The sequence below is a fragment of the Nerophis lumbriciformis genome, linkage group LG07 (genome assembly GCF_033978685.3).
Source record: "Nerophis lumbriciformis linkage group LG07, RoL_Nlum_v2.1, whole genome shotgun sequence".
NCBI lineage: Eukaryota > Metazoa > Chordata > Actinopteri > Syngnathiformes > Syngnathidae > Nerophis > Nerophis lumbriciformis.
In genome coordinates, this window is record NC_084554.2 from 17,949,542 (window position 1) to 17,973,026 (window position 23,485).

General features: G+C 41.4%; 1 protein-coding gene across 1 annotated transcript in view; it reads right to left on the bottom strand.

Annotated features, from left to right (window-relative positions):
* Nucleotides 1–23,485, bottom strand: part of LOC133609133 (collagen alpha-1(XXI) chain-like) — a 92,488-nt gene that overhangs the window by 24,085 nt on the left and 44,918 nt on the right. The window contains exons 4-7 of the mRNA XM_061964638.2: nt 18,292–18,428; nt 18,080–18,199; nt 9,740–9,856; nt 4,647–4,833 (exon numbers count right to left, since the gene is read on the bottom strand). Coding sequence (XP_061820622.1) covers nt 4,647–4,833; nt 9,740–9,856; nt 18,080–18,199; nt 18,292–18,428 — 561 coding nt within the window. The remainder of the gene's footprint in view (nt 1–4,646; nt 4,834–9,739; nt 9,857–18,079; nt 18,200–18,291; nt 18,429–23,485) is intronic.

The following is a 23,485-nucleotide window of genomic DNA, read 5'->3' on the forward strand; positions in this document are numbered from 1 at the left end:
TGTTTAGGGCACGTCCGACCGGTAGGAGGCCACGGGGAAGACCCAGGACACGCTGGGAAGACTATGTCTCCCGGCTGGCCTGGGAACGCCTCGGGATCCCCCGGGAGGAGCTGGACGAAGTGGCTGGGGAGAGGGAAGTCTGGGCTTCCCTGATTAGGCTGCTGCCCCCGCGACCCGACCTCGGATAAGCGAAAGAAGATGGATGGATGGATGGATGTCCACCAAGAGAAATATGGTTGAGGTCAGAATTACTGTTCTTCAACAACATCAACACAAACATAAATTATGGTAAATAAGTCTATCAAATCTTCATTAGAACTATAAAAAAAAACACTGACCCTCATTAAGAGATGTCTTGATCAAATAGATATAGGATATTAGACCGATATCAGCAAAAAAAAAAAAAAGGGATATGTGTTTGCATGTAAAATGCCCTCAATAAACACAGAAGGTCGGTCTTTTCTGGTATTTTATACAAGTCATTTAGAAAAGGTAAACATGGTAGGCTATAGGCTACTAGGAGCTATCAGCTACACAACAGCCAAGCACACAATAGCAAACAAGCTAGACATCACTAAGCCATTTTGAGGGAAGTAATTTCTGGTATAGTCACCTGACTGTCAAATGACAACCACTCCAACGGGTTTCCTAACACTGACTTTGATGGGTGAGTTTGAAATACAAAAATAAATGCATGAAGTGCTGTTACATGGTTTCATTAAATACATGAAAAAATTGTGAAATAATTAATTAAATCATGAAATAGTGACATCAATAATTAATAGGGATGTCCGATAATATCGGCCTGCCGAAATTATCGGCCGATAAATGCGTTAAAATGTAATATCGGAAATTATTGGTATCGTTTTTTTTATTATCGGTATCAGGTTTTTTTGTTGTTGTTTTTTTTGTTTTTTTTTATTAAATCAACATAAAACACATAAGATACACTTACAATTAGTGCACCAACCCAAAAACCCTCCCTCCCCCATTTACACTCATTCACACTCATTCACACAAAAGGGTTGTTTCTTTCTGTTATTAATATTCTGGTTCCTACATTATATATCAATATATATCAATACAGTCTGCAAGGGATACAGTCCGTAAGCACACATGATTGTGCGTGCTGCTGGTCCACTAATAGTACTAACCTTTAACAGTTAATTTTACTCATTTTCATTAATTACTCGTTTCTATGTAACGGTTTTTATATTGTTTTACTTTCTTTTTTATTCAAGAAAATGTTTTTAATTTATTTATCTTATTTTATTATTATTTTTTAAAAGTACCTTATCTTCACCATACCTGGTTGTCCAAATTAGTCATAATAATGTGTTAATTCCACGACTGTATATATCGGTTGATATCGGTATCGGTTGATATCGGTATTGGTAATTAAAGAGTTGGACAATATCGGAATATCGGATATCGGCAAAAAGCCATTATCGGACATCCCTAATAATTAATGATTAAATCATTTAGATATTGAAATAATTAAGTTATTATATAATTAAATTGTACTATTCGGTTAAACACATTTATGACACATTTAATAACTTGTTAATGTAATGTATTTAATTCCAATTACTGCAGGACTATTCAACTGCCGGCCCGCGCGCCACATTCGGCCCACCTAAACTTTTCATTTGGCCCATCAAACAACACCCAAATAGGCTCGATGAAACCATTAAATCTCGGGTTGATCATGTATGCATTACTCCTACAGTGAGGCATATATGTCACAATGAAGCAGCATTAAAAGTCAGATTTTTGCAAAGTATGAATGTTCTGCCCCGAGCAAATGCTCGAGTCATTGTTTTCTGGTGGACCTTTTAAGCGACGGACACATTGATCCAGACAAGCAGCAACAATGGTACAGCATGTAAACTTCATCACAAAACTTGGTCAAACATTTGTAAGTAGATATAATTTGTGCATAAATATATTTGGTTTGTTCTGTATTGAATTTGCTGACTTTGTGATGTCTTTTGTATTTCGTGGTTGTGTTGTTTTTACGATCAAACCTTGTTTAATACATGTAGTGCTAAATTTGTCCAGTAGAGGGCGTTAACAGTGATAAGTCACATACAATGTTTGGTGTGTGAAAGTTGTGTAATTTCTATATGCGTAATAAACATTTGTTGTTTATTGCGTGACTATATTAACAGTAAACCTTCTATTTTATACATGTAAAATACACAATGGTAATTATTTTTGTAAAATACACAACGGACGTTATACATTTTGTTAAGTTTATTTCATGTTTATATTCTCAGTTCAACAGGCCTAAACGAAGGAAGAAGTGTAAAGAAATAAAACTAAGAAAATAAATTAATTTAAAAATTCCTCAACAAAAACTGGAGCTTCCTTTTCTTCATACAGTTAACTAGCTGCACACGCTGTAAACAAGCAGCGAGGGCAGAATAATGAATTTATTGACATTGCGGTGTTTACTTTGCAATTCAATCAATCAATGATCAATCAATGTTTATTTATATAGCCCTAAATCACAAGTGTCTCAAAGGGCTGCACAAGCCACAACGACATCCTTGGTACAAAGCCCACATAAGGGCAAGGAAAAACTCACCCCAGTGGGACGTCGATGTGAATGACTATGAGAAACCTTGGAGAGGATCGCATATGTGGGGGGGGGTAAATATAACCTGCGGAGGCACGTTCTGACGAAACATCCACATTTCGATATACAGCTCCTGACCCCTTGGGCTCTTGAAACTGCGGCCCTCTTCATTATGTAGTTGAATGGTCCTGAATTACTGTGTACTTAATTACACATTTAAGGAATAATTTAAAGACCTACTGAAACCCACTACTACCGACCACGCAGTCTGATAGTTTATATATCAATGATGAAATCTTAACATTGCAACACATGCCAATACGGCCGGGTTAGTTTACTAACGTGCAATTTTAAATTTCGCGCGGAATATACTGCTGAAAACATCTCGGTATGATGACGTCAGCGCGTGACGTCACGGATTGTAGCGGACATTTTGGGACAGCATGGTGGCCAGCTATTAAGTCGTCTGTTTTCATCGCAAAATTCCACAGTATTCTGGACATCTGTGTTGGTGAATATTTTGCAATTTGTTCAATGAACAATGGAGACAGCAAAGAAGAAAGCTGTAGGTGGGAAGCGGTGTATTGCGGCAGGTGTTGTGCTGGATAACGCACCCCCGCCGTAGAATGCACCCCCTGACTGTTTTGCCGGATAACACAGCCGGTGATTCATTGTTTACGCTCCCGGAAGATGACAGTCAAGCTTTACCATTGGCCTGTGGAGAACTGGGACAACAGAGACTCTTACCAGGAGGACTTTGAGTTGGATACGCAGACGCGGTACCGTGAGTACGCATGCAGCTGCGGCTTCCAAACATTTGATCGCTTGCCCGTACGTGCGTGCCGCTATGTGCATGTCACGTACGTAACTTTGGGGACTTTGGGGAAATATATGTGCTGTATGAACTTTGGGGAGGTGAATGGTACTTTGGGCTGTGGGATTGAGTGTGTTGTGCAGGTGTTTGAGTTGTATTGGCGGGTTATATGGACGGGAGGGGGGAGGTGTTTGTTATGCGGGATTAATTTGTGGCTTATTAAATATAAGCCTGGTTGTGTTGTGGCTAATAGAGTATATATATGTCTTGTGTTTATTTACTGTTTTAGTCATTCCCAGCTGAATATCAGGTCCCACCCGCCTCTCACAGCATCTTCCCTATCTGAATCGCTCCCACTGCCCTCTAGTCCTTCACTCTCACTTTCTTCATCCACGAATCTTTCATCCACGCTCAAACTAATGGGGAAATCGTCGCTTTCTCGGTCCGAATCGCTCTCGCTGCTGGTGGCCATGATTGTAAACAATGTGCAGATGTGAGGAGCTCCGCAACCTGTGACGTCACGCGCATATCGTCTGCTACTTCCGGTACAGGCAAGGCTTTTTTATCAGCGACCAAAAGTTGCGAACTTTATCGTCGATGTTCTCTACTAAATCCTTTCAGCAAAAATATGGCAATATCGCGAAATGATCAAGTATGACACATAGAATGGACCTCCTATCCCCGTTTAAATAAGAAAATCGCATTTCAGTAAGTCTTTAAAGATGTATTTATTTATTAAATCTTGTCCTGTCCATAACATACAGTATACGCTTAAATAATTGTTTTGTTTGTATGGTTTGTATAGAATTTTCACCAGTTGAGATTTTACTAGCTTGAACGTAACAAAAAGGATATACATTTTATAATGACTGCAAAAATGTTACTGAGGTTACTCCTACACAGATGCCGTTTCCAACGACTTCACTGAACTGTAATGAGCAACACGACCCCTTTTTTCAAAATAACAATCTACTCTCCATTCATACAACTGTAGTTTTTGGATGATTTTCACTTTTCGTTCTGTTTTGCTAACCATCACCTGTTTTAGGTCATGTGCAAGTGACATCCACACTTGATTAAACAAACCGTAGTAGCGAAGCACAGGGACTATAGAGTGTGTTTCATTGACCAAACATGATGTTTCTGAACGTACCCTTAAAGTCGAGCACAACGTTTTTATTTTCTCTGCCATTAAAAGTGTTGTACAATTGGACAAATTATAAATGAAGAAAAATGTGTAAATATTCTGACCTTCACAGAGTTTCTGCTCCATGGAGTCTCGGATGCGGTCAATGGTGGTGTAGTCTTCGGCATACAGAACATATGTGGAAGATGGTTTGTTGGCAATGGAAACAAGCTCAGAGTTGGCGATCTCATCTCCGACTCCGACTGCAAACACGGTAATGCTCTGAGCCCGCGCCTCCATACTGGCATCCACCTCAGGAAATAAGACGTGTATTTTTACATTGGAATTAACAAACATTTCATCATACAGTCATAGTTTGGTTTTCATAAACCCTGGTTTTATTCTGATTCGTTTTAAGGCGACATTTTCCACCAAAAATGTGTCTTGGTTTTCACAGACTGTCTTGGATTTAGAACGATTACTCTTGAATCAGTCTGTTTTTTTTTATTAAGTACGGCTGCAAAAAAGTCACCATAGAGCTAAAGTAGGTTTTAGCAAACAGTAATAATCCAATCAAGTAAAAGCCTTAATTCCTGTTTCCAGAGTGTCACTGAACCCACAACACTGCTTGGTCTAACCCGGGGGTCAGCAACCCGCAGCTCTCGAGCCGCATGCAGCTCTTTAGCGCCGCCCTAGTGGCTCCCTGGACCTCTTTCAGAGATGTGTGAAAATGGAAAAAAATGAAGATTTATTTTTATTTTTTGTTTTAATATATTTTCTGTAGGAGAACAAACATGACACAAACCTTCTTAATTGTTAGAAATTCCACCATTTATGTTATACATGCTTCACTGATGAGAGTATTTGGCAAGCACCGTTTGGTCCTACTAATTTCAGCGATTCATCGTAGTTTGTTTACTTGTACAACTTTCTCCGATGCTGCCACAGAAAGACGTGTTTTATGCCACTCCTTTGTCTCATTTTGTTCACCAAACGTTTTATGCTGTGCGTGAATGCACAAAGGTGAGCTTTGTTGATGTTATTGATTTGCTGGAGTGCTTATCAGGCATATTTGGTCTATCCATCGCTGCAAGCTAATCGGTTACTAACATGCTATTTAGGCTAGCTGTATGTACATATTGCATCATTATACCTCATTTCTAGGTATATTTAAGCTCATTTAATTTCCCACGCATGTGTATTTAAGTTATATTTGCAAGTCTCATGACACATTATGTGTATGTAATATTGGCTGCATTTCTGATAGTTGTTTGTATGCCGTGTTGGTCCAGACCACAACAAATGTTACCCGATTTGCAAAGATTGTAATAAATCCATTAGAAGAAGACAGCCTGCCGTTTCCTTTAAGTTGGACACACACATCTATATCGTTGGCCTTTCTGAGCCAGTAAATTCCAGAAGTTATCTCATCCTGTGAAAAGCTTCCATTTTACTAAAAATGTCCAATGTTGCAAAAATATGTAAAATAAAAAATAAAATACAACATTTCTGTCAACGAATATTTGCGTGAGCCTTTGATAGTAGACTAATATAGCTAATATAGACACTTACATCATGTGTTGTCTTCATTATAACACTTATACAAGGCTTTTAATTTTTTGCAGCTCCAGACAATTTTTTTTTTTTGTATTTTTGGTCCAATATGGTTTTTTTCAACATTTTGGGTTGCCGACCCTTGGTCTAACCAAAAAATCTAAGGAAATATGGCGCTTACTGGCTGTCCTCAAGACTTTTGTAAAGAGCCTGGTCTTGCGCTGACACCTTAACAGGAGACTTGGAATCGGCTGGCACTAAGAGAGCTGTGGAGTCACGACGTGTTGTGGTGTAAAACTTTATCACACATGCGTTTTTATGTGGCTTAAACTGATTAACTGGAATAGTTGACTTAAAGGGACCATATCAGTGACGTGCTGTCAGGGGAGGCAAGTGAGGCAGTGCCTCACCTTGCCACCAGGAGGGTAAAAGGCTTAACCATCCATCCATTTTCCACGCTTGTCCCTAACGAAGTAATAAAAAAAATACGTTTTAATGTTTCTCTTTTGGTCTATGCTTTCTATGTGATTTTGGTGTGGATTCTGTATATTTTGATCATTTTCATGGTCAAAATCGCAGAAATTCCATGTTTCCTGATGAAAATAACGCGGCAGACGAGAAGTGAGGCAGACACAGGTGGTGCCTCCACGTCTACACACAAAGTGTATTGAGCATGTGCATGCGAGGAGGCGCGTGCTTGTTGCCACGGGGAAAAGGCGGGCCATGAGGCAGCAAGTACCTCTGCCTCACAGTAGGGGGCGATATATCAAAAGTTCATGAACTGCCAACACTGGTTAACCCTTAAGAAGTAGAAGAAGAAAACAACAGACAACAACTGCTACACCGCCGGCAAACTGTGATGCTTTTTCGCCCTAAAAATGGAGGATTTGATTTCTAAAATAAGGAATTTTTCAAGACTGGACTTTCAATCAAAGCAAGGAGTCATTAATACTGGGAGACCAACGCCAGAGCTGCCAGATTTGATTCAAACGTGTGTGGTCCGAGGACAGAAAATAACGCGTTCATTTCAAAAAGGATTGGTATACTGGAAAAGAAAGGGTTTGTGGCTGTGCTACAAAAAACGTCTTTATTGCTTTCCCTGCCATATGTTCTCAACGAGTGACCGTATTTGGACCCAAATGGGGTATACTGAGGTGGCGACTTGTCCAGGGTGTACGCTGCCTTCCGCCCAAATGCAGCTGAGATAGGCTCCAGCACCCCCCGCAACCCCGAGAGGGACAAGCCGTAGAAAATGGATGGATGGGATGGATCTGGAAAACCTGCCGAGAAGCATCGAAAAACATGAAAGCTCATCTGCCCACATTCAAAAAGGTCAGATTTCTTTTAAAACGTTTGGAATATCACGTATTGATCTGGCTCTAAATGAGACTAAATATCAGCATCCACAATGCCAATTTAAAGGAAAATCGTGAGATATTAAAAGACCTGGTAAATGCCACTTGCTTTTTGGGGAAACAGGACCTTGCATTTTGTGGCAATTATCTCAATTTAAGCACATAATCGCACACCACACATTTTGGTTAGTTTCACACACATCATATTCTTGTACTAATAAACACGCCTAAGGCTAAGCGACGCCCCTGTCTCAGTGCCGTCTCCTTCTCCACTGTACCATTACACACGACACCAAAACCACACATTAGTTTCTGTTCAGCAGTTGGACATGTACATTTAAAAGTTTAGAGGAGTCTGAGTTAAATTCCTCTAAAACAGAGGTTCTAACCTTTTTGACCTCAGGGCCCAACTTTTGCATTACTGAAGGGCCCGTGCCCACTCAAATATTAACACTGAATTAGTAATCTTACTCTTGATTTTGATCGTATTAAATAATTATATCTAACCTACTTGCAGTTTAACAAATGATAATAAACCATGTGTTAATCACAAAGTTTATTATCAAGGCTTAGGTCAGGCTGATTGCAAAAATAAATACCAATCAAACAAACTGCATAAGAATGGAATAATTAAAAACTGATGAAAAAATCTACATAAAATTACGCAGTGCTAAAATAATTGCATTTCAACTTAATAACTAATAATAATAATAAATATGTATAATAAACTAAACTGAAATTTAAAAGCAAATGATAATACAGGTTCACCACTTTAGTCATAATTTGTGTGCTTAAAGGCCTACTGAAATGAATGTTTTTCATTTAAACGGGGATAGCAGATCCATTCTATGTGTCATACTTGATAATTTCGCGATATTGCCATATTTTTGCTGAAAGGATTTAGTATAGAACAACGACGATAAAGTTTGCAACTTTTGGTCGCCGATAAAAAAAAGCCTTGCCTGTACTGGAAGTAGCGTGACGTCACAAGTTGAAAGTCTCCTCACATTTCCCCATTGTTTACACCAGCAGCGAGAGCGATTGGGACCGAGAAAGCGACGATTACCCCATTAATTTGAGCCAGGATGAAAGATTTGTGGCTGAGGAATGTGAGAGTGAAGTATTAGAGTGCAGTGCAGGATGCATCTTTTTTCACTCTGACCGTAACTTAAGTACAAGGGCTCATTGGATTCCACACTCTCTCCTTTTTCTATTGTGAATCACGGATTTGTATTTTAAACCACCTCGGATACTATATCCTCTTGAAAATGAGAGTCGAGAACGCGAAATGGACATTCACAGTGACTTTTATCTCCACGACAATACATCGGTGAAGCACTTTAGCTACGGAGCTAACGTGATAGCATCGGGCTTAACTGCAGATAGAAACAAAATAAATAAACCCCTGACTGGAAGGATAGACAGAAAATCAACAATACTATTAAACCATGGACCTGTAACTACACGGTTAATGCTTTCCAGCCTGGCGAAGCTTAACAATGCTGTTGCTAACGACGCCATTGAATCTAACTTAGCTATGGACCTCGACAGAGCCATGATAAAAACATTAGCTCTCCACCTACGCCAGCTCTCATCTGCTCATCAACACCGAAGCTCACCTGCGTTCCAGCGATTGACGGAGCGACGAAGGACTTCACCCGATCATCGATGCGATCGGCGGCTAGTGTCGGATAGCGCGTCTGCTATCCAAGTCAAAGTCCTCCTGGTTGTGTTGATGTAGTCAGACGCTAATACACCGATCGCATCTACAGCTTTCTTCTTTGCTGTCTCCATTGTTCATTAAACAAATTGCAAAAGATTCACCAACACAGATGTCCAGAATACTGTGGAATTTTGCGATGAAAACTGAGCTTTTTGTATTGGATACAATGGCGTCCCAATACTTCCGTTTCAACCATCGACGTCACGCGCATACGTCATCATACCTAGACGTTTTCAACCGGAAGTTCCGCAGGAAATTTAAAATTGCACTTTATAAGTTAACCCGGCCGTATTGGCATGTGTTGCAATGTTAAGATTTCATCATTGATATATAAACTATCAGACTGCGTGGTCGGTAGTAGTGGGTTTCAGTAGGCCTTTAAGAAACTTCTCTATTACTTTAGCTCCAGACTTCTTCTGTTAGTTTGATATTGTCATTACTGCCACAAGTGGTGGAAAAGTGTATTACAACCGAGTAACGCTGCGGCCCTCGCCCTACAAGTTTATAATACATTTTGATTTTATTTCTGAAATATCACCCAAAAAACAAATATCCCCAACATTTTGTAAGTTCTGTAAGTTTTTACTATGTCATCCTGGGATTTGCCATCTGTGACCACCACGGCAATGCGGTTCTTGACTGGGCTGGCTCGTTGGGAGGTGGAGAAAACGTGGTCCACAGCAAACCTGATGGCTCTCCCCGTCTGCAGAACAACGTTTTAGAGAAGCTTTAAGACCTCACGGTCACAGAAGCAAGCAATTACAGTGACAAAAAACACTCCCAGAGCAGAAACCTTCCAGATTGTCTAAATATTGTATACAAGTACACTGGTAAGTACCGTATTTTTCGGAGTATAAGTCGCACCGGAGTATAAGTCGCACCTGCCGAAAATGCATAATAAAGAAGGAAAAAAACATATATAAGTCGCACTGGAGCCCGGCCAAACTATTAAAAAAACTGCAACTTATAGTCCGAAAAATACGGTACTCATGTAGTAGCACAAAAAGGAAATCAAGCTAAGGCTGGCACAGCAATAATATTTATGAAAACTGGATGTTGTATATCATTTGGCATTTTCCTCCAGTAAATAACTCAAAATAAGAATAATGAATTTTTTTATTTCACTGTCATATTGTATTTATAAAACATGTAGCCTGATCTTGACTATGAAAGCCTAAGGAGGTAATACTGCAAATGTTGGTATCAATCTGTATTCTGTATAATGTTTTCAAAACCAGTATTGTAGTTTCGATACCGATACCGATATGTTTTACTTCTCATTTTTCAACATCCTTGATTGACTTTAATTTGTTAATCATGATTATAAATTATAATAAAGACAATGAAAAAATAATGTAGAAAAAAAAAAATATATATATATATATATATATATATATATATATATATATATACAGTATATATGTATATATATATATATATATATATATGTATTTGGGGCGGTATAGCTCGGTTGGTAGAGCGGCCGTGCCAGCAACTTGAGGGTTACAGGTTCGATCCCCGCTTCCGCCATCCTAGTCACTGCCGTTGTGTCCTTGGGCAAGACACTTTACCCACCTGCTCCCAGTGCCCACCCACACTGGTTTGAATGTAACTTAGATATTGGGTTTCATTAGGTAAAACGCTTTGAGTCACTAGAGAAAAGCGCTATATAAATATAATTCACTTCACTTCACTATATATACAGTTGTGCTCAAAAGTTTACATACTCTGGGAGAATGTATGATTTATTGGCCATTCTTCAGAGAATATGAATGATAACACAAAAGCCTTTCTCCCACTAATGCGCGTCGTCATCGTGGCAGGCGTGGAAGCAGCAGATGATGCAGGCAGCGAAGCTCGGCGTGGCGCGTCAGGCGGCGAAGCTCGGCGTGGCGCGTCTTGGTCTTGGCCTAGGCGTGGGTCTTGGTCTTGGTCTAGGCGTAGGTCTTGGTCTTGGTCTAGGCGTGGGTCTTGGTCTTGGTCTAGGCGTGGGTCTCGGTCTTGGTCTAGGTGTGGGTCTTGGCGTGGGTCTTGGTCTTGGCATGGCGGGTCTTGGTCTTGGTCTTGGTCTTGGCATGGCGGGTCTTGGTCTTGGTCTTGGCATGGCGGGTCTTGGTCTTGGTCTTGGCATGGCGGGTCTTGGTCTTGGCATGGCGGGTCTTGGTCTTGGCATGGCGAGTCTTGGCTTGGGTCTTGCCGTCGTTGAGCTGCGACTGGTGGCACTTGGCGTCGTTGAGCTGCGACTGGCGGCACTTGGCGTCGTGGAGCTGCGACTGGCGGCACTTGGCGTCGTGGAGCTGCGACTGGCGGCACTTGGCGTGGTGGGTCTTGGCGTGGTGGGTCTTGGCGTGGTGAAGCTACTGGCAGCACTGGAGCTTGGCGTGGAACTTGGCGTGGTGGGTCTTGGCGTGGTGCAGCGACAGGTGCCAGCCGTGGTACAGCTAGCCGTGGTGCTAGCCGTGGAGCAGCTAGCCGTGGTGCTGCTACTGGTGCTAGCCTTGGCTCTGGTGCTAGCCTTGGCGCTAGCCGTGGTGCAGCTACTGGTGCAGGTAGAGGTGGCCTAGCTGGGGGTTGCGGCTTGGCATGGCGAAAGACCGATGGTAGTGGCCGTGCTGGAGGCTGTGGCTTGGCAGGTCGAAAGACTGGTGGAGTCGGCCGTGCTGGAGGCTGTGGCTTGGCATGGTGATGCTGAGCCACCCCACCTGAACAATTCCCAGCCCTAGCCCCCCCCTCAAGGGGCGGATAACAGACGCGCTCCCTGCGGTCTGGAACTCTCTCTAGGGGTGGGCGGAGGGAGGCAGAAACTTCCCCTTTAAATTGTCCAAAATGTCTATTTTGTACCTGTGATTTTGTGGGTGAAAAAAAATGTTTGTGTGACTTGGGTGTGGCTTGAGTCCTGGGGAGCGGGGAATCAAAAGAAAAAGAATTCAGAAAAAAAAAATCCTGGTCTTTGACGTCATCCGGGCGAAGCTGGCTGCTGCTTGCTTCCGCCCGGGGGGGGAGGGGCTTGTGGGAGCGGCGTGTCCTGCCGGCTCGCGGAAGTTCTTCCTGAAGTCCTTCGTCGGGAGCGGCGCTTCCAGCACTGCGCTGCGTTCCCGCATTCCTGGGACCAAATGGAGTCTCTGTACTCCACGGAGGAGTAGCGCAGAGTTTCCTCTTCCATCGCACGGAGAAGCCTCATCTAAATTGTCCAACTCTCGTGCGGAAAAGCGGGTCTGCTGACGACATACTGTCATGACTTGGTCTTGGGTGTTAGCTTTTCCGGGATGCAACGGAAAGTTGGTTCGGGCGAGACGGGAATGTAAGTACATTTTTATTTAACACTATAACTACAAAACAAGGAAGTAAACACAAGCGCGCACAATGGCGGAGGTAAAAAAAACTTGGCGAATGAAAACAAAACTTGCACAAAGGCAGAAACTGAACACGAAATAACAAAACACTTACTGTGGCATGGGACCGTGAACAGGGCTTGAAACGAGAGGATAGCAGGGTTAGAAAGGATGCATAAATGTGGGGATGTCGTCAGAACGACAAACTGAAAACAATGAACTTAAATACTATAGACATGATTAACGAAAACAGGTGCGTGACTCAAAACGTGAAACAGGTGCGTGACGTGACAGGTGAAAACTAATGGTTGCTATGGTGACAAAACAAAACAAAAGTGCACAAAAAGTCCAAAAACAAAACATGATCACACAGACATGACAGCAAAGCTGTTATTCTTAGTAAAAAGCCTCCCGTTCTATGAACTGCACGTTAGAGATCTCCCCAGAGTGGCTCAATGATATTGAGGTCAGGAGATTGAGATGGCCACTCCAGAACCTTCACTTTGTTCTGCTGTGGCCAATGACAGGTCAACTTGGCCTTGTGTTTTGGATCATTGTCATGTTGGAATGTCCAAAAACGTCCCATGCGCAGCTTCCGGGCTGATGAGTGCAAATATTTCTCCAGAATTGCTGCATTCATCTTGCCAAAAATTTTTCACAGTTACCTGTGCCTTTGTAGCTCACACAGCCCCAAAACATCAGTGATCCACCTCCGTGTTTCGCAGTAGGAATGGTGTTCCTTTCATCATAGGCCTTGTTCACTCCTCTCCAAATGTGGCGTTTATGGTTGTGGCCAAAAAGTTCCATTTTGGTCTCGTCACTCCAAATTACTTTGTTCCAGAAGTTTTGAGGCTTGTCTCTGTGCTGTTTGGCGTAATATAAGCGGGATACTTTGTGACATTTGCGCAGAAATGGCTTTATTCTGGCAATGCAGGCCATTTTTCTTCAAGTGCCTCCTTATTGTGCATCTTGAAACAGCCACACCACTTTTGTTTAGAGAGTGCTGTATTTCAGCAGAAGTTATTTGTGGATTTTTCTTTGCATCTCGAACAATTTTCCTGGCAGTTGTTGCTGAAATCTTTGCTGGTCTCCCTGATTGTGGTTTGGTTTCAACGGAATCCCTCATTTTCCACTTCTTAATCAGCGTTTGAACACTGCTGATTGGCATCCTCAACTCCATGGACACATTTTTATAACTCATTCATACAAACCCCGTTTCCATATGAGTTGGGAAATTGTGTTAGATGTAAATATAAACGGAATACAATGATTTGCAAATCATTTTCAACCCATATTCAGTTGAATATGCTACAAAGACAACATATTTGATGTTCAAACTGATAAACAGGGTCACCACTTTGTCAACAAATGCGTGAGCAAATTGTTGAACAGTTTAAGAAAAATCTTTCTCAACCAGCTATTGCAAGGAATTTAGGGATTTCATCATCTACGGTCCGTAATATCATCAAAGGGTTCAGAGAATCTGGAGAAATCACTGCACGTAAGCAGCTAAGCCCGTGACCTTCGATCCCTCAGGCTGTACTGCATCAACAAGCGACATCAGTGTGTAAAGGATATCACCACATGGGCTCAGGAACACTTCAGAAACCCACTGTCAGTAACTACAGTTGGTCGCTACATCTGTAAGTGCAAGTTAAAACTCTCCTATGCAAGGCGAAAACTGTTTATCAACAACACCCAGAAACGCTGTCGGCTTCGCTGGGCCTGAGCTCATCTAAGATGGACTGATACAAAGTGGAAAAGTGTTCTGTGGTCTGACGAGTCCACATTTCAAATTGTTTTTGGAAACTGTGGAACAACTTAAGCTGTACGTCAAGCAAGAATGAGAAAGAATTCCACCTGAGAAGCTTAAAAAATGTGTCTCCTCAGTCCCCAAATGTTTACTGAGTGTTGTTAAAAGGAAAGGCCATGTAACACAGTGGTGAACATGCCCTTTCCCAACTACTTTGGCACGTGTTGCAGCTATGAAATTTTAAGTTAATTATTATTTTCAAAAAAAAAAAATAAGTTTATGAGTTTGAACATCAAATATGTTGTCTTTGTGGTGCATTCAATTGAATATGGGTTGAAAATGATTTGCAAATCATTGTATTCCGTTTATATTTCTATCTAACACAGTTCCCCAACTCATATGGAAACGGGGTTTGTATTTTATGCAGTTCAATTACCTTTTCTCGCAGATCCTTTGACAACTTTTTTGCTTTCCCCATGACTCAGAATCAAGAAACGTCTGTGCAGCACTGGATGTAAGATGCAACGGTCTCTCAGAATCCCATAAACTCACTGACCTTTAAAACACACCCACTATTTACAGACAGACAGGTCACAGGTGAGGATAGGAATCATGATTATCCATTCAAACCTGTTTGTGTCAACTTTTGTGCATGTTATCAGGTCAAACTCACTGGGGTATGTAAACTTTTGATCAGGGTCATTTGGGTACTTTCTTTTGTCATTTAGATTTAAAAAGAGTAAAGACAGTTGTTTGCCAATAAATAGCTCCACCCAACAATTAACTATGTGTGGAAGAAAGACTTTTGTGTTATCATTCATATTCTCTGAAGAATGGCTAAGATATCGTAAATTCCCACAGGGTATGTAAACTTATGAGCACAACTGTATATATGTATATATATATATATATATATATATATATATATATATATATATATATATATACATATATATATATATATATATATATATATATATATATATATATATATATATATATATATATATGTATATACACACACATTTCTTTTTTTTTAACCTGAGGAAAAAATTATAATTAATTTGATCAGATTTTCTCCAGAAACTGCGACTTACTCCCACATTCCAAAAACATACACGTCAGGTTAAATTGTCCATAAGTATGAATGTGAGTGTGAATGGTTGGTTGTCTACATGTGCCCTGCCATTGGCTGGCGACCAGTCTAAGATGTACCCTCGCTGAGATAGGTTCCAGCCTATCCAGCCGTGACCCTAATGAGGATAAGCGGCATACAATAATAAACAAAGATCAAATTGAATATCAACAAAAGCAAACAACCACCAAGGAGCCAAATTAGTTTGCCATTTGCATGTTGAAAAGACGTCAAAACTTATCAAGTTCCACCTCTACACTTTATAAAAAAAATTAATACCGTATTTTTCGGAGTATAAGTCGCACCGGAGTATAAGTCGCACCTGCCAAAAATGCATAATAAAAAAGGAAAAAAACATATATAAGTCGCACTGGAGCCCGGCCAAACTATGAAAAAAACTGCGACTTATAGTCCGAAAAACACGGTAATTAGTCTACTTCCAAGTAATAATAATCGCAATAATAATTACAACATACATACACTACAACTCAGATACAAGCAGTCTGTTCTCCTTCTGCTAACGTCTCTTCCTGCTAGCTTATCACTGTAAAAGTGAACGTACAGAATAACATATCTCAATATAACTTTCATCAAATACATTACAAACTTCTCTGTGACATTCCAAACAAAAAAGAAATGCATTAAAACAAATGCACGAGCGCAATACTAATTTATATTGGCCATATAAATTGCCATATACATTTGCGATAGCATTAGCAATTTTACATGGCAATTTCAGCACCTCCAAATTTGATAATGAAAACTGCAGTACAACTAAGATGCACGTTACAATCAAACAACTTGTGTGGAATAAGTATAACCACTTTGTAGAACTCAGCAAAAGACAAGACCGGCACATCCAACTTAATGGCAAAGACTACTTCCTGACAACGGCCAAACACGTCGTACGAATTGAAATGAATGCGTGCTTGCAGACGATAGTGTAAGAAAACAAAATATAACAGCCAAATAGTAGACAGACTAACCTTATCCACCATGCAGAGCACACTTAATCACAACAATATATCACTTGATTAAAGTTTTTTTTTTATTTGCACAACAAAATAAGTAAAAAGTATGTATTATCCATCCATCCATTTTCTACCGCTTGTCCCTTTTGGGGTCGTGGGGGGTGCTGGAGCCTATCTTAGCTGCATTCAGTAGGAAGACAGGGTACACCCTGGACAAGTCGCCACCTCATGGCAGGGCCAACACAGATAGACAGACAACATTCACACACTAAGGACATCATATTGGATTGATATCAGTATCGGCCAATAGTAAAGGCTGCAATGTCGGTTTCGTATCGGAAGTGAAAAGGTTGTATTGGGACGCCCCTAACAAGTCATCCCTTATTCCCGTTTATTATATCAATTACTTCGGCAAATGAAAGATAATACCATTTTAACAATATAACAACATGAACAACAGAACCGATAAATATAAAGCTCATTGCACTAGTACAGGGGTCGGCAACCCACGGCTCTTTGACCACTCTGATGCGGCTCAGCTGCATACTTGCCGACCCTCCCCCCCGATTTTTCCGGGAGGTTTCCGGATTTCAGTGCCTCTCTCGGAAATCTCCCGGGGCAAACATTCTCCGATTTTCACCCGGACAACAATATTGAGGGCGCGCCGTGATGCACTGCCTTTAACGTCCTCTACAACATGTCGTCGCGTCCGCTTTTACACCATGCTATCTGCGAGCCGGCCCGGTCACATGTAGTATGCGACCTCTGCTTACACACGTAAGTGACTGCAAGGCATACTTGGTCAATAGCCATACAGGTTACACTGAGGGTTGTGATATAAACAACTTTAACACTCTTACTAATATGCGCCACACTGTGAACCCACACCAAACAAGAATGACAAACACATTTCGGGAGAACATCCGCACTGTAACACAACATAAACACAACAGAACAAATACCCAGAATCCCATGCATCCCTAACTCTTCCGGGCTACATTATACACCCCCGCTACCACCAAACCCCACTCCCCTCTCCGTACGTCGGTTGAGGTGGGCGGGTTTGGGGGGGGGGGTTTGGTGGTAGCGGGGGTGTATAATGTAGCCCGGAAGAGTTAGGGATGCATGGGATTCTGGGTATTTGTTCTGTTGTGTTTATGTTGTGTTACGGTGCAGATGTTCTCCCGAAATGTGTTTGTCATTCTTGTTTGGTGTGGGTTCACAGTGTGGCGCATATTAGTAAGAGTGTTAAAGTTGTTCAAACGGGCACCCTTTGACACACCTCATGTGTGTCTGCAGAAGCCGCATACAACATGTGACTGGGCTGGCAAGCTGTTTGTACAGGTTGTAGAGGGCGCTAAAGGCAGTGCCATCATAGCACGCCCTTATTATTGTTGTTTGGGTGAAAATTAACAGACATTCGAGAGAATAGTTGCTCTGAAATTCGGGAGTCTCCCGGAAAAATTGGGAGGGTTGGCAAGTCTGATCCTGTCAAGCGGCATTCATATAAAACTTGCGGGCCGCAAATTTTCATATTAAGGTGCGGGCCGCGTGTCTGAGACCCCTGGTTTATACATAGCACAAAAGAGTTTTGTGGCTCCCATTGTTTTCTTTAGTTTGTGAAACGTGTCAAAATGGCTCTTTGAGTGGTAAAGGTTGCCGACCCCTGCACTAGTATAAGTCCAATACCGATACCGCTCCTGGTATCGATACTATGGATATTTGTTGTACCTACCTGTGTGTTTCCTCCCATGTAAGTGATGCCTTTTATGGCCCGGATTAGGTCTGCAGCACTTTGTTGTTTTCCCAGTGGAATCTCCAGTCGAGGGTTGTCACTGTACTGGATCACTGCCACCTGTAGCGCACACAAAAAGACACAAATGGTGCTCTGTTGTCGCCACACACAAACGTATAGCGTCACCCCACTGCACAGCTTTCTTCTTATACCTGAGTATAGTGGGAGTTGATGTCAAACTGGCTGGTGATGTTGATAAGCCATTGCTTGGCTGTTTCGAAATCAGCAAAGCTGACACTCCACGAGCCATCAACGATATAAACCAAGTCATTCACGGCCGTGCTGCAACCTGACAGACACACACGCGCATGCACAGGAATCAGAAAATGTGTTTTATACGTCAAATGTACTTGTTCAATTTTCAAAAGGTAGTGTCAAGACACGTGTTGTATTACTTAAATTCCATGTAAACTGCAGCAGGTCAATTGTGTCAACATTGCGTGTGACTGCCTTCACACTTACCCATGCCTTGGGCATAGATGCTGGCTTTTGAACTCTGTGCCTGTAACAATCCGGATGGTTCTTTTCCTCTTTGGTCCGGAGGACACGACGTCCACAGTTTCCAAATACAATTTGAAATGTGGCATCAGTCCATCTTAGACGAGCTCGGGGCCCAGTGAAGCCGGCAGCGTTTCTGGGTGTTGTTGATAAATGGCTTTCGCTTTGCATTGTAGAGTTTTAACTCGCACTTACAGATGTAGCGACAAACTGTAGTTACTGACAGTGGTTTTCTGAAGTGTTCCTGAGCCCATGTGGTGATATCCTTTACACGCTGATGTCGCTTTTTGATGCAGTACCGCCTGAGGGATCGAAGGTCCGTAATATCATCGTTTACGTGCAGTGATTTCTCCAGATTCTCTGAACCTTTTGATGATATTACAAACCATAGATCAGGGGTCTCAAACTCAATTTACCTGGGGGCCACTAGATGCAGAAACTGGGTGAGGCTGGGCCGCAAGAAAATATTTCTTAAAAAAATCTAACATGCACTTTTTAATGAATTCATCTTCTTTGAATGGCTATCATACTTGCCAACCCTCCCGATTTTTCCGGGAGACTCCCAAATTTCAGTGCCCCTCCCGACAATCTCCCGGGGCAACCATTCCCTCGAATTTGTCCCGATTTTCACCCGGACAATAATATTAAGGGCGTGCCGTGATAGCACTGCCTTTAACGTCCTCTACAACCTGTCGTCGCGTCCGCTTTTTCACCATCCAAACAGCGTGCCGGCCCAGTCACATGTTGTATGAGGCTTCTACAAACACACGTAAGTGACTGCAAGACATACTTGATCAACAGCCATACATGTCAAACTGAGGGTGGCCGTATAAACAACTTTATCACTGTTACAAATATACGCCACACTGTGAACCCACACCAAACAAGAATGACAAACACATTTCGAGAGGACATCCGCACCGTAAGACAACATAAACACAACAGAACAAATACCCGGAACACCTTGCAGCCCTAACTCTTCCGGGCTGCAATATACACCCTCGCTACCACCAAACCCCGGCCACCTCAACCGACGCACGGAGGGGGGGCGGGGTTTGGTAGTAGCGGGGGTGTATATTGTAGCCCGGAAGAGTTAGGGCTGCATGGGATGTGCGGATGTTCTCCCGAAATGTGTTTGTCTATCTTGTTTGGTGTGGGTTTACAGTGTGGCGCATATTTGTAAAAGTGTTAAACTTGTTTATACGGCCACCCTCAGTGTGACCTGTGTGGCTGTTGATCAAAGTATGTCTTGCAGTCATTTACGTGTGTGTACAGAAGCCAAATACAACATGTGACTGGGCTGGCACGCTGTTTGTACAGGTTGTAGAGGGCGCTAAAGGCAGTGACATCACGGCACGCCCTTAATATTGTTGTTTGGGTGAAGACATTCGAGAGAATGGTTGCCCTGAAATTCGGGAGTCTCCCGGAAAAATCGGGAGGGTTGGCAAGTATGACGCTCGCGGGCCGCACTAACATTAAATTTTCATATTAAGGTGCGGGCCGCAAAATAACGTCTCGCGGGCCGCGTGTCTGAGACCCATAGATGGTGAAATCCCTAAATTCCTTGCAATAGCTGGTTGAGAAATGTTGTTCTTAAACTGTTCGACAATTTGCTCACGCATTTGTTGACAAAGTGGTGACCCTCGCCCCATCCTTGTTTGTGAATGACTGAGCATTTCATGGAAGCTGCTTTGATACCCAATCATGGCACCCACCTGTTCCCAATTAGCCTGCTCACCTGTGGGATGTTCCAAATAAGTGTTTGATGAGCATCCCTCAACTATCGCAGTCTTTTTTGCCACATGTGCCAGCTTTTTTGAAACCTGTTGCAGGCATCAAATTCCAAATAAGTATAATAATTGCAAAAAATAACATTTCCAGTTCAAAGGTGAAGTCTTTGCAGTCTATTCAATTGATTATAGGTTGAAAAGGATTTGCAAATCATTGTATTCTGTTTTTATTTACGATTTATACAACGTGCCAACTTCACTGGTTTTGGGAGTTTGTAAAAACTGTACGGAAAATGTGAAATTACAGGAAAAGCGGCACTTTTTGGGATGTGGAAGCTTGTTAGCCTGAATGTTTTGATGCTGGAATGATTTGAATGGGTTGGTAAATGTGTGGGGGAAATGACACAACAACGTTGTTGGGTTGGTAGAGCGGCTGTGCCAGCAACTTGAGGGTTGCAGGTTCGATCCCCGCTTCTGCCATCCTAGTCACTGCCGTTGTGTCCTTGGGCAAGACACTTTACCTACCTGCTCCCAGTGCCACCCACACTGGTTTAAATGTAATTAGATATTGGGTTTCACAATGTAAAGCGCTTTGAGTCACTAGAGAAAAGTGCTATATAAATATAATTCACTTCACTAACTAAGAACAATTAGAATACTGAAAAATAGGGTTGTCCCAATCCACAATTTATATCAGATGTTGGTCCGATTTTAAAAAACAAGTATCAGATTGTATCGATTTCCTTTTAAAATCTCTGATGCAAGCAGAGTGTACATCTAAATGTCTTCCAATAAACACACAAGGTTAATCTTTTCTTGTATTTTAGTCAAATCCTTTACAAAAGGTAAACAGGGTAAGTTTTTGGCTACAAGTAGCTACTCAACAGCTAAGCACACAATAGCACACAAGCTGGACATGTGTAATAAGAGTTATTTATTGAACAATATTTCAGTCTAAAACACCACATTTGTCCATCCATCCATCCATTTTATACCGCTTGTCCCATACGGGGTTGCGGGGGGTGCTGGAGCCTATCCCAGCTGCACACGGGCGGAAGGCGGGGTACACCCTGGACAAGTCGCACCACATTTGTCATTTTTAGCAAATAATTATAGTGTTACTTACTTACACTTACATATTACTCACACATACAAAGTTTCCAAGGCAGAAGTGCGTTTTTGTGTTTGGTTGAGTGTGTCAGCACGCGCACACAAAAAAGCAGAAACAGTGAGGAGAGGAAAACTGGCAAATAAAGGCAATTCTACTGGTTAATAAATAATATGGAAGTATTTGGGCTTCAAAAACTATCGATCAAGGTGACGCTTTAAACACGGAAGCGCTTGTGCTTTGACCACCTGTGCTTCAAACTTAGGTAAACATTTAAATAACAATAATCCAGACCTGCACAATAGCTTTAATTTAGTTAACGAGCTCTCCTGCTGTGCACATATAGACACGTAGACACGCACACAGCTGCTTGGCTGGATGCCAAATATTAGCGTAGCCCAAAACGCCCACGTAGCGTAAACTAATGTAAGTGAAATGACTGAATTTTGTAGCAAATTGCTAGAATTTGTGTTGTATCTTTAACATTGTGTGTCGTACCTGCTACATGTCTTATCTGTGTACTTTTAGCTATAGTTTAGTTTTTGTCTTAAATCACAGACCAAGAGTGGCAACCATAAATCATGAAGCATTAAATAGCTTTTTATTGTTATTCTATTTTATTCTACTCCAACCTAATCCTCGATCGGGGGTCTGAAACCCGCCCTAGTGGTTCCGTGGAGCTTTTCAAAAATGGAAAAAGATGGGGGTAAAAATACATTTGTTGTTTTAATGTTTATGTAGGAGGACAAAAATAACACAGACCTTCCTAATTGTTAGAAAAGCCCACTGTTTAATATGTTTGTGTTTATGCTTCACTGATGACAATATTTGGCCAGCGACGTTTTGTCCTACTAATCATGGCGGTCCTTGAACTCACCGTAGTTGGTTTACTTGTACAACTTTCCCCGTCGCTGCCACAGTGTTTCATGCCACTCTTTCTTTGTCTCATTTTGTCCACCAAACATTTTATGCTGTGCGTGAATGCACAAAGGTGAGTTTTGTTGATGTTATTGACTTGCGTGGAGTGCTAGTAATCCATGCAAACATGCTATTTAGGCTAGCTGTATGTACATATTGCATCATTATGCCTCGTTTGTAGGTATATTTGAGGTCATTGAATTTCCTTTACTACATCCTCTGTGTATCTAATTTATATTTGCATGTACATATTATCTGTATGTAATATTGGCTGCATTTCTGATTGTGTGCCATGTTGTTCCAGACCACAGCAAACGTTACCCAGCTTGCAAAGATTGTAATAAATCCATTAGAAGAAGACAGCCTGTCCTTTCCTTTAACTTGGGCACAAACATCTATACCTTTGGCAGTTTTAAGTTATCTCACCCTCTGAGACACTTACTTAGGATTCTAGAAAGAGGTTCCGCAGCCTCCGAAGCACAAAATCCAGGTTCTGTAACAGCTTCTTCCCTCAGGCCGTAAGACTCTTGAACGCATCATAATTAAATTATCCCCTCAACTCCCCCCAAAATGGATTAACTCGCTGGAATAAAAAAGACAATATAACATACATCCATAAACGTGGACGCATGTGAAAAAGTGCAATATATTAATCTGTACAGTAATCTATTTATTTATTTATATATATTATATATATTTATTTATTTTATATATATATTATATATTTATTTATTTTATATATATATTATATATATTATTTATATATATTTATTTATTTATATATGCACCTTATTGCTTTTTTATCCTGCACTACCATGAGCTTATGTAACGAAATGTCGTTCTTATCTGTGCTGTAAAGTTCAAATTTGAATGACAATAAAAAAAAAGTCTGATCTAGTTAATGTGTTGCCTTCATTATAACACTTACATAAGGCTTTTAACTCTTTGCGGCTCCAGACAAATTAGTTTTTTGTATTTTTGGTCCTTTCAACATGTTGGGTTGCCGACCCATGTCCTAGATTATGGCAGACTATATGTAATATATAAAATTGTAAATTGTTTGAGTGCAACAAGAAAAGCCTAATGTGTTTC